Below are 12586 nucleotides of genomic sequence, written 5' to 3'. Positions count from 1 at the left end.
ACTAAGTAATGTCCGTGACTATCCATATTGCAAGCAATTTAACATAAAATTTTACGTACTATATAAAAGCTTTTAATCACATTTGAGTGCTGTTGTGTGACAGTTTGCGTCAACGCAACAGAAATTTCGTGACTTAGGACGTGTACAAAAAATACAAGTGCGTATACCAAGTACGCTCATTTCCGAAACTGACGTCACCTAGTGTGCGTCAATAGGTTCAAGTTCACATGGCTGCGAGTGCATGGTACGTAATGTACAAGGATGTAGACCACATTAGTCTACTTGTGTGCTTAACATGACGGTTTCTCGTAAACAGACCTAATAAAATTTTAAAAGGGATATTCTTAATATTTTTATTTGGGTGTATATTTTTGTGTGCTGACCTAACAATAATTTACTTGATAGTTATATAAATTAGTGTTTTTACAAGTGGATATAAACATGTTACAGAAACGTATTTCTGTTATGTTTTCTGAGTATGCAATGGAATTTAAAATACTGTAAGGAAAGCAACCAAATAGTTTCTAAAAGGGTGCTATAAAGACATTTGTGCTTAAATACTACATGGTTTGTGTAGCTTATTTGTAATAATTAGACTATTGGTAATGCAGTTCCTAGCACGTAAGTGACAAATTTTAATGGCCAATAATGAATACCTAGATTATTCATTTCTCTATGGCTACAGCTACAACTGCAAATGTTAATTCGTAGGTAGATAGTCCTAATTTTCTAGTTTTGATTTTAAAGAAAAAATTTCTTTCAAATCTATCAATTACCTTGCACTTGATCTGTATGAGAGACCGTAATGTGCCAATTACCGTACATTTTGCATTTTTGACAGCTGACTAAAAGTGAAATACAGATCAAAAATTTATTTCTAGGCGTTTTTCCAGATTTTACAAATTCCTTTCAATTCACATAATCATATTACTGTACCCATTACAAAAAGATTATGAACAAATAATTCCTTCTGTATAATTGAACAATGAGAGCCATTACATAATATAGGCTACATACTATATTTTTCCATAAATTCGTCTCTTAATTTTCATAAAATTCTTATTATATTAGTAATAGCTTTTATGTTATACTTGAACGAGGGGATTTGTGTTGTTAACTGTGTAACCACTTTTGCAGTAGGAAGCATATGGGAGAGACAGTGGGTGTATATCAAGTGAAATGTAGGGCGCCAAGAGCGTAGTGAAGGGCGTGTAAGTGTTTGAGTGTATACAATGTACAGGACACAATTAAAACGGGCTTCTAAGATAAAAATAGCATTTTTTTGTTATTTTTACTATATTACTTTAATTAGTTATCCACCTTGAGTATATGTGATCTTTATAAATTAGTATTTCGTACTGAGATAATAGCTTTTTCCTGTAGATTTTGGTCCTCATGTTGTTCAACTGCACTACTTCTTTCCTTGTAATACATGTAAGTATTAAGTTTCGGTGTACATTGAGAATATGCAGACACTGTTTCGAGGATTAACAGGTAAAATCTATAGAATCACAAAGAAAGAGGAACATCTAAGGAACTTAATTATTAGCGCAACTTGGTAAAAATAGTTTGATCAGTATGCCTTAATTGAAGCAACACGACAACTGCAGTGTCATTGTTGTGTAAAGCAATTATACCCAATATGAACTCTCCCAAAGTAGTTTTGAGCCATATTATTGTAAATAGCGCTTCCCTCAGTATCTTCGGTGTCCTAACGCTCTTGCAAGTTGCCTCCTTCGCGTAAGCGTACCTAATAAAATAGAACATCGCCAATGGTTCAGTAGTTTTTATACTGTTACGAGTTTATTGTGCACATAACACAACACAACATACTCACGCTTGCATATATGTATTTACCTTTAGTATATCTGGTAAGTCATTCATCTATAAGAAGCATTAGTTTGTCTTTTTCTAGTACGCGAAATTCTCCCTTCTTTTGCTATCAATGTTCCATGTTCCACCACGATGAGGCGCTGAAACGAAGTGCAGATCAAAAGCTAATTTGGTGAACTGTACACTTTTTAGTGTGCACTCCATTTGTAGACTTCGAGTATGCATGCTCGAAGTGTGCACTATGCACTTTTGGGCACGACCTTAGTTTGCGTTATTTGCCATAACAGTTACAATCACTGTCTCCACATTTCGCGTTGCGTAGCTGATGTTGAATTTTGCGAAGTGTTTTACAGGGTGAATTACCAGGACTCTCAGAATAATAAAAAAATATATCAGCATCAAATTTCTTCATTTCAGTAAAATGTAAACGAAGAATACTTATGCGCCTAAATTAATAATGCAATTCTAAACACCAAAATAAGATTAGAATACTTTACTAAAAGTGATAAAAGAATTTAAAAAATCACGGAAACAAGAACTTCTTCACCTTCAATTGACTACGTTACATTCAGATTACACTTCGTAAGTTCTTGGATTTCAAAATATGCCGGATACTTCAAGCGCATATTTCAGACAGGCACGTAGCCAAGGGGGTACGGACCCCCTCTTCAAAACCAGAAATGAAAAAATAAAGAAGACTGAAACAAAAAGAAACGATAGAAAGAAGAATTAGCGTTAAAAACAGAAAGCTACAACATGCTTTTGGTTGCTTTTTTTATGAGGAGATTTGTATTACTTGGAACACATGGTGGCGAATGAGCGGGATATCCTGGACAAGTCAGGGAATTTGAAATTTCTAGAAAAGTTCTGCTACTAGACAGGGAAATTTCAAGCTTTCGAAAGCATGGTGCCGTTCTGTAACAGTGCAGAGATTTTTAATCATAATTTTTCATCATCGCTTCTCTGCAGTATCAAACATGTTATTTCAGAAACTGTTTTCTACAGCTCCTTTAACCTGTCATTTGGAACAAACAGTAATTGACGGAATAACAAAAACAAAAAGGTATATGGAAAGAAAGGTGTGTTAACATTGGTTCAACAGAGAAAGGAACACAGATATTGTAAAAAAAAATATTTTAAAGACATTCTTGAATATGTACTTTTTATAATAATGGATAAGTACGTACTTTTTATAATAGTTGAGGTCATAATGAAAGGAAAATTGTTATAATTGAATGAACGGAGGAAGAAACATAAATATTGTAAATTATTTTTCAATGCTTTTTTTCTATTCTTTTACTCGAGATTTCTTCATAGTTTGCTATTAAAATAATTACTAACATATCCTCATTTTATTGTCCTAACAAACCAATATATAATGCCAGTAAAATAGTTTACATTGATCGAGCTCCTCGGCCTTCAGAATTTCATGTCCCCCTCACCCCGTTACGAAATCCTGGCTAAACAAACCAATGTATGTTCCAGTAAAATAGTTTAGAATGATTGAGCCATTGGTGTGACCGTAATATTTTATGGCACGGACTCCCCCCCCCCCCCCGCGCGCTTTACGAATTCCTGGCTACATGCCTGGTTTCAGACACACGAAACAGTTGACAAATACAGGTGAGAATAAAGATGTTAACACATCAAAAATAGCAGGAATTTGATTGTGTAGCTTCTAGGCGTTGATTGAAATTCTAAGTGAAATATTAAACCAATTGAGCTCATGTAATCCGATCTATAAATTGATAACAGCAACTAACATCCTGGATGAAAACGGTGATGAATAATATGCTTTTCAGCCACATATTTAAAAGTAAGACATCCACAAAATGATAAATCTTAACAAAATATTTATAGTTTGACTTCTCTTTTAGCAATTTTAGGCGGGGAAATTCAACAGGCGTAATCTGAAGCATCGAAAAATATATATACGAGTAACAAGCTAGACGGCTTAGAGTTCTATACTAACTGACTTCCTGGCTCACCTATATCATTAGAAACTCGTTTCTTGCGCGAAAAATAGGTTTTTGTTCATATTTTATGTCCTAATAGTATAGAACAGTACTCTATAAATATTTGCTATGTGCTGTACTTTACGTCTTAAATGTTATTAGAGAAATTATTAGTCCAACATAAAAAATGTTTTAGAATTTGCAAGATCTATTTTGTAATGTCTAAATATAATTGTAGGAAATACATGAGTCGTTCAATGTATATAAATTTCCGTAATCTGTAAAAAAAAAAATCATTTGTAAACTATATAAACATATGTAGGTGGGTATTTTCTCATTTCTCCACATAATCCCCATTGAAATTCATGAATCTGTTCCACCGTTGTAGATATTTGTCGATTTTTTTTTTTTTTTTCAAAAAATCAGGGAACTGCCTATTTAGTACTCTCCTTAAATTCCGCTTCATTGACATTTTCTCGGAGATATGACCATTTTCTTCAGTAGATTTTTGATTTCATCACCATTTTTAAAGAAAACTATGTTTACCCTGTTTTCATGTTATACTTTTTATATGTTGCTATAAAATAATATATGTGTTTAAAGTTTTAGTGAGTGTTTCTAGTGTTGTACGTGTTAAGAGGATGAATAATTCAAACAATCCCGTGTGTTTTTCCATAGGTTCATTTTAAACATTTTTCAGAAAAATAACATTAAACATTCATTACTTGCAAATATTCAAAACAACGTATACTTGAGGTTTCTCCCCTAAATGAATGTAAAAAAGTTTTTTAATATATGTAGAACGAAAATAGAAAAATAGAATAATACCATATGGCATGAAAAAAGAAATTAGAATGAATTTCTAAGCATTTTACACATTTATTGCCATTTCTCCACACATCAAGTGGAAGAGCAAAGTTTTTATCAGGGACACACTCTTCACAGTACACAAGGCCATGCTTCCTGCAGATTAACTTGATGCAATTGTAGCATGATTACTGAGTTTTACTGTCCTTTTGACTCGGGCATATTTCACACCGTCCCGAAGCTTTCTTTTCTATCTCTTTTGTGGGTATTCATCTTGAAAACTAGTGATATGCTTGACTGCTGCTTTCAGATGAAGGGGCGGATAATGTTAGATAGTCTAGATGCAACTTGTGCCCTGTCAAAGATGCAAACCCAGTTCCTCTGGCTACCTGGTTTAGCACTCCAATCTTGTTTTTTTTTTTTTTTTTTTTTTTTTGGAAATTACAAGAGAATTTCTGCCTGCAATGCTTAGCATGGCAAAAAGCACTGTAAGTGGCCAAAGGTTACGTGTTCTTGTCACAAAGTACGTTCCGCACAGCTTGTCAACTATATCAATGTTCCTTTACGTAAATTATAATCAGTTATCACAACAGGTTTCTTCCCTCAGCTATGTCTGAATCAGTTTTGTTGTTATAGTGCATTGCTCATGCCACAAGAACTATTACGGGCTTGGGAGCATAATATGTGATGGTCATATCTTTGGAACAGGCGAATAGGCTTGAATATATATATCTCCCTTTTCTTTTTTGCTGTTAGTTCCTGCGGATTCGTTCACAGTCTTGTTCAGTATTTGTATCATACCCACCTTCATGTAAATCATGAGTCATTCGAATCGTTAGAAATCAGTTGTTCATCACTCTCAACAGAATCAAAGAGGTTCCTTATTCTCTTCTCCTCTTTCGCAACACTTTGCATTTTGTGTCCTCCCATATTGATTAAAACATTTTACCAAAATAATATTGGTCTATGTAAAAGGACATGGTTTTTTGAAAACATAGGTTAAAAGCTTGACAAAAATTATATTAGACAAATACAAGCGCGGGGTGGATTTCACCCCAGCCATAGTTTTATGATCCACACACCGCAAACGCTTAACGAAAACTAACTGAGTTTTGGATATATACAATCAGGAGTTGCAGCGTGAAAGGCACTATAAGCAGAGGGCGCTACAACCGTTTTTCTTTTTCTATCACAAAAATGAAACGTCTTGGGGTGGATCTTATCCCAGTGCGTGTGTTTAAAGGTTAAACAAATATTCCTTCCTAAAATTCCTTTCACTACTGTTTGAAATGGAATTAAATTTTTCCGGGTTGCAAGGATTCTACAGACTATACCAAAATCGTGCTTCTGGTATCAATTATTGCGTTTTGTTTTCCTGATTTAGTTTTAATGGTTATGTTTGATCCATTATTTTCGTCTTCGAGAGTGGTGTTTTCGCGTTTTTCTACCAGTTGTTCTAATTGTTTTTGAATCACAGGAATTTCGTAAGTTATATCATTGTATTCGCTAATTTCTATTTGCTCTTCCTGATTGTTCGAATAATGTTGGGTTTCGGCCCCCTTGTCAAAGGGCTGCCTTACACGTTTTTTGGACTTTTAAAACAAGTGGAAGCTCCATGCCCCCCTTTTCCGACATATCGAGCATACTGATATGTCCTCCGCAGGTGTTTATTGAGTTGGAAATGTTATCTTTTGTTCATTTGGTATTACATATGATAGGTTCTATGAGTTAGGTATAGTGTTTTGGCCGTATAGCGTGCGCAGTGTTTGTGATAGCTCTGTTGGTCGACTGATGCCAGGTCCCTCGGTGGTCCCTCTTTTATGTGTCCTCCTCGGGTGGCTCTTCCTTCTTCAGATCCTTTCCTGAGGTCCGTCTTCTTTCGGTTTCCTTCGTGTCTTTGTGTATCGTCATACACGTGTTTTTGTTGTGATGTGCGGATCCTTACAATATTGTAAGGTATATTGAATATGAGCAGAGAAGACGAATCCATTTCATATTTGCCACCTCCGTTTTATAATAGCTTTTATTTTTTGAAATGTCTGTATTCTGCTAGCTGTGTCTAATCACTTCTTTTATTACGGTTAATCCAGGTGTTGGAATTGCCATGATGGTGAGAAATTTCTCTAAAAACATCCTACTTGCCCCATGGACCGGTCTCTTAATGATTTATGGGATACAATATGCGGTTAACACGCTTTCCATTGATTCATGTTCGTTTGAAGGAGCAGATCGTTCAGTGTGCTACGATTTGAAATCAACAGAGAGCATGCAACGATGGTGTCCCACTGTCATCAATAAGGAGGCCTGCTCAAACATTCGGCAAGAAGTTCCTGCGGTGCATTATCTAAGGTATGAGGTTTTCCTCTTGTCTTAGTTTTGTTCTCACACTACTGCATAAATGAAGCTTATATTGAAACGAAAATATTTCTAAAATCACTAATTCTAAAATAGAAGTAAAGGAAACGTATTATTCCTGAATGAACTGTTTCACAAAACGGCGAAATAGTAAAAAATGTAGCTGATAGGATTGGTATAATAGTAATATTAAAACATCATGTTTCTTTACCAACAATGAAGGAAGATACATACTCTCAAATTTTCGAATCGTGTCTTTGAGCAAAAAGTTTTAGAAATGCTTTGTTGTAAAAAAAAATGAAAATGTCATCTCCTATCTTTGAATTTATAAACTCATCTTTGAATTTATTAAACTTGGTTATCATTTTGCTTAAAATTATACCTAGTTAGGTCCAAAAAATTGATGACTTTTAACACATTCTCTGAAATATTGAACATTTGTATTCAAAACGAAATTATATGAAATCAAAATAAAGTACGAAATTTCGCAAAATACAGTAGAAAGAATTCAAAACATAACTAATTTAATTAATTATTTTGACGAATAATGAAATAAAAAATTATATAATCTAACATAATATGGGTACATTGCATTCTTGACCAAAGTAACCATACTAATTATTTTCATTAAAACGTAAATTATATTAAGGAAAATGGAATGAAATTTAAAATGGCAATATATATATATATATTATACTTAAAGGTATTAGTTAACTTTTCACTTTGGACTCAAGTACTAACAATTGGTCGACATTCCTGCATAAGACATGAAAATCGTTACTTTCTTGATACAAATAGATATATCCTTTCTCTTCATCTTCATCAGGTACTTTATCTCCTTCGTCCTGGTCCTGATATAATATTGACGCCATTATAACTCTGGATCACGTTCATATTATTCGCCATACTGAGTTTTAAGTAGAAAGTTCATCACTTTTACTTTCTTCGGTTAAATGGTGTCTCAAAGTAACGAGAGACTTCCTGGTCTTCCTCTTCTTGACTATTAAAGTAAAATATTCCAGAGGACTTTCTGATTGATAATCTGATATTTACCTTACTCTTCTGAAAGTTCCTCCATTTCATGTATTATTTTTCATGATTGTTCTTCTTGTACTGCTTGTAAATTTAATTTGAGATCAGTAAAGCTCCAGCTCCCTTATATAATATACCAATCAGTCTCGGCCGAGCACATCAGCACATCTAATTTTAATGTAAAGAGTTTCATATTTCTCATTTCTTCTTACTTCAAGCTTTAACGTCAGTAATTTATCAGCCCTACCAAAACTCTATCTTCAAGCAGAAAGTCGTCCCAATGCAATAAATGTCACCAACACCTAATGGTCTACTTGCCGATAAATGTTGATCGCCGATATAGTGAGGCATCGAAGATTTGCTGCTATTGTACCACTGGTGGCAGGGCTTCATCGACTCGAAACACATATCTAGGATCGGGATGTTGAAGTTACCACTTCGTAGCAGCGAGAACTTCATTTTGGTTCACTTCTTCCTGACGAATTGTTTCTAAAGTGAGGACCGGAGGTGAAGAGTAACCTCTGCCTTTATATAATGAAATGAAAAATCTTGAAACGTGTGGATATAATTGTATGAATTTAGATGGTAACTGTCGCCGTACATTAGGAAGTTAATATTGAAGAACTATGAAATAAAGTAAATAGATGCGTGTCATTTCGTTATAAAAATTACATGGCGAACGCATTTAATTTAATCCCAAACTGTTATCGTCGAATATACACGTTAAAGGAGCACCCTGATTTGCCAAATTAAAAAAGACCTGAACGATCTATCCCTCTATAAGCGGTGTTCTCTTTATCGCAACCATGCCGAAGTCGGAACCAGACGTGTGTAGCAATCATGAGGTAGGTGGTTAGCGCCTCCCCGGGGTATATTTTTAGTGTTTTTACACTCACATTAATGTAGATTATTTTGGTGGAGTAATTTTATGGTTCATTGGCGTTTCGTCGCGTCTATTCCGCTGATGGTATAATTTTCAAACCGGAGGTGGGGCCACCGCGGATCGTCTACATATGCGGGGCCTCCAATTTTTGGCGAGATGTCGCTAGTTGTCCACCGGTAGTCTACCGACGCTTACGGCATGGGCTTGCCCTTTTATTCGGATGCAATCTGTATAAATTGCACGCTGTTGACAGATTACTTTGCTAGCCTGTATAATTAAACTAAAATAGATTCCATGGACAATAATGTGTTTCTTCCAATTCGAGTTTATTTTACGATTTCGTAGATCAAACTATCTTTTTGCTTGCATCTAGTGTCTAAATCAAGCATTTTCCGATTCTTCTTCTTTATAACAATTATCATATTATTTTGACCTGAGAAACATTTATGAATGTATATTGTTATGGTGAGCTTTTTTTCACACGAGATTACGGCTTGTAAGTTTTCACCAAGTGATATTAATTCGCAAGATTTTGAGCGGCGAGGTTCTAGCCACACGAGATTTTGGGTAGCGTAGCTTTGGGCCATGCGAGAATTTAGCTCTCGGCCATAAAAGGTGGCGAAATCTTGGCAACACGAAATGTTAAACGTCATAGTTTCGGGCGCAAGAATTTGTGTGTATACCAGCCTAGAGAATATTAGGAAGTTTGATGAGTGGATTACTTATGAACTAAAGAAAATGTATCTTACGGTGTATATAAACATCTGCAATAGACTTATGAAACATGATGAAGATTCATTTTTGATTTTACTGATAACTCATAATGAGAAATGGATTGCTTAGCGATGTGATGCATAAATGTTCTTGCTTCTGACATGATGCTTCGAGGACATCACGCTCGAACATAGCCATAGGGGCTAAATACACGGTTCTGATTGGTTGAAGTTATCCGTTTCTCGTCACGTAGCATATACATAGCACAAATGAAATTCCTATTGCTGTAGATCTTCTTGGCCCAACGTGCCAGCAGGCGGACAACTGGTAGCTGAATCGCTGAAGTAATGAGGTAGCTTTTGCTGTGGGTTCAAACCCGGTGCAAGGAAATCTATATGTTTTAAAATTTTCATAACACTTTTATGATTAAAAAAGATAAAAATAATACACATTTGTCCTTGTACGTAATATACAATGTATAAAAAGTGACTTACATACGTTACGAAACATAGCTTCCCCATGCGGTAAGCGTCGGTGGACCACCGATGGGCAACTAGCGACATCTCGCCAAAAAATGACGGCCCCGCAGCGATGATCCGCGGTGGCCCCTCTTCCGTTTTGAAAATTATACCACCAGTGGCCCATCAGTGGCAGAGACGCGACAAAACTCCAATGAACCACAAAATTACTCCCGCAAAATATGTTAAATCGCCTATATATATGATTTGTTTACATTAACGTAAGTCTAAAAACACCTTTAAAAAAAGTACCTCGTAGGGGGCTCGAACTACCCACCTCATGATTACTAGGCGGATGTTCTTCCGACTTCCCTACTGAGGCGATGAAGGAAACGTCGCTTGTAACTGGATAAATCGGTGAGATCTTTTTAATTTAGTCAATCAGAGTGCTCCTTTAACCCTGTATATGAGCCGATAACTGTTTGAGATAAGATAAAATGCGTTCGCCATGTATTTTTATAACAAAATTACGCGTGTCTATTTACTTTATTTCATAGTTCTCACATACTCAATTTCTAATGCTCGACGACTGTTGTCATGTTAATTCATACAATTATCGCACTTATCTCAAGATTTTTCAATTCATGTTGTTGAGGCAGAAGTTATTCTTGACCCCCGGAACTCACTTTACGAACAATTCGTCAGGATAAAGTAATATATAATAATAACCACATGCACATGACTGGCGATAGTTTGTGTTGGTCCCTTCGCGATTGTCCTCGCAGGGCTCGTTTTGTTCCACGTTTACCTCATGATAGTACCACTTGACATTACGTCACACCTGGGTTGTCCAACTTCTAACCTCATCCGCTTCCTTGTGACCAAGATGCATATTTCTTTTAGGGTAACGGTAAAAGAAATATGCCTCATGTTCTTACGAAATTTAATACAAACATAATTATCTTTTTATTTCTTTTTTAATCAACACACAAAGTGACAATTTTCTTCTACTACTATAATACACAATACACGCACCAGAAAGTTTTAACAGTCGCAAACTGCAACCAATCAGAAATGTGTATATAGTTCCTATAGCTAGGATCGAGCGTCGAAAAAAAATGTGCTTCGAGGATGGTTACGCTCTGGTTATGGTAAAATTTTGAAGGTATTGTGTTCCTCAAGCTACTAACAAGAAACTAAAAAAGTCGACTCTAGTGTGTACTGTCAGTCATTCAGCAGTTTAAACAAATTCCATTGTGTTTCAGAAATGTTTCAGACCTCGTTATGTAACAGTTTTGTTCCATTATGAGAGTGAGAAATGGAGCTTTCATAATCCATGTAAAAAATACTTGACCTTGGATAGGATATTTTGTCCAAACCAACACATTTGCTTAAGTTTTCGTTGATAGACTTCCACTTATTTTACTCTTTTCGAAACTCATTGCGTAATATAAAGTTTAATTCAGATTAAGCTGTAAATCAATATCTTCTTTAGTTTCTCGCCTACGAAAACAATGAACAGAATTCTCAAACTCACTATGAGAAGTAAAAGTATTTTTAAGAAATGCTAAATATACCATTGATTGATTTTCTACTTTATATTAATAAATTATCTTAACAAGAATTTTAGGAAAGGAAAGTATTGTGATCTTGGTGAATCAGTCTAATTAGTTTCTTGGATCACGTGCCACAGAATGTTTTAACGGTCCCTAAACTTTTGTCCCAAAAACTAAAAGGAATGTTTTAATTTTTCCCAATACCACATATTCTATGAAAATGTTCACAACTGTATTCTTGGAAAGCCATTAAATCCAATATAAAAATGGCTAACGATTTCTCTTTTGTATATTTATCTTTTATAAATAACTCTTCAGTGGCGAAAGAAATAGGACAAGTAACGTGGGTTGTTACTGAAAAAAGTATCAATTTTACACTTAGTATTATATAAAAGCTCTGAAAGTATTCCATTTTAGAGATTTCTTGAGGATAAAATTTGGTTTTCATTTGGTTATCTTTCTATCATGTCCTCTAATGCGCTGTTTCTTGGGGAGGAAAATAAGATGTTTTATAGTTAAAAGTTCATCAAATGAATTGGCTCCCTCGATTCACCTGGCAATTGCTAAAATTGTTGTTTACCCTTTGCTAGCGTTAGGCTTTCGATGACGAAGACGGCCATCGAACTATTATCTTCAGATTTTCGATATATTTATTCGATTTCAATGTCGTAGCCTATCTGTCAGTGAAGTTTTCAGGAAGGTGGATTCGGTTAGCGGCTGTTAAAGCTTAAGAGCTAGCCTTACAAAAAATAAAACAAAATTTCCAATTTATCTTTTGCTTGTTTATCAGAAGAGAAAGAAGATAATGCAACTTACCACTATCATAGATTATCTTATTCTACAACACAAAATATGAACCTCAAGAATTTTCACTGTTGCCATCCATAGAAATAACAATTTGCCAAAATAATATTTCCCCGAAAATCAAGTTAAGCGAACGACTAGAAGAACGAACTCAACTGCATTTTATTACGTATTATGTTGTTTGGGTAT

The 12586-nt window shown here is 35.0% G+C and overlaps 1 protein-coding gene across 4 annotated transcripts in view; it reads left to right on the top strand.

Moving 5' to 3' along the window:
- LOC145675914 (sodium- and chloride-dependent glycine transporter 2-like) overlaps positions 1-12586 on the top strand; it is a 158438-nt gene that overhangs the window by 38538 nt on the left and 107314 nt on the right. For all 4 annotated transcript variants that reach the window (XM_081746712.1, XM_081746714.1, XM_081746713.1 and 1 more), the window contains one exon: positions 6686-6944. In XM_081746712.1, the coding sequence (XP_081602838.1) occupies positions 6686-6944 (259 nt within the window). The remainder of the gene's footprint in view (positions 1-6685; positions 6945-12586) is intronic.

This window comes from Thermobia domestica, chromosome 18 (assembly GCF_964235325.1).
Source record: "Thermobia domestica chromosome 18, izTheDome1.hap1.1, whole genome shotgun sequence".
NCBI lineage: Eukaryota > Metazoa > Arthropoda > Insecta > Zygentoma > Lepismatidae > Thermobia > Thermobia domestica.
Note: the sequence above shows the minus strand (reverse complement) of the source record. Positions and strands in the feature narration are given on the sequence as shown.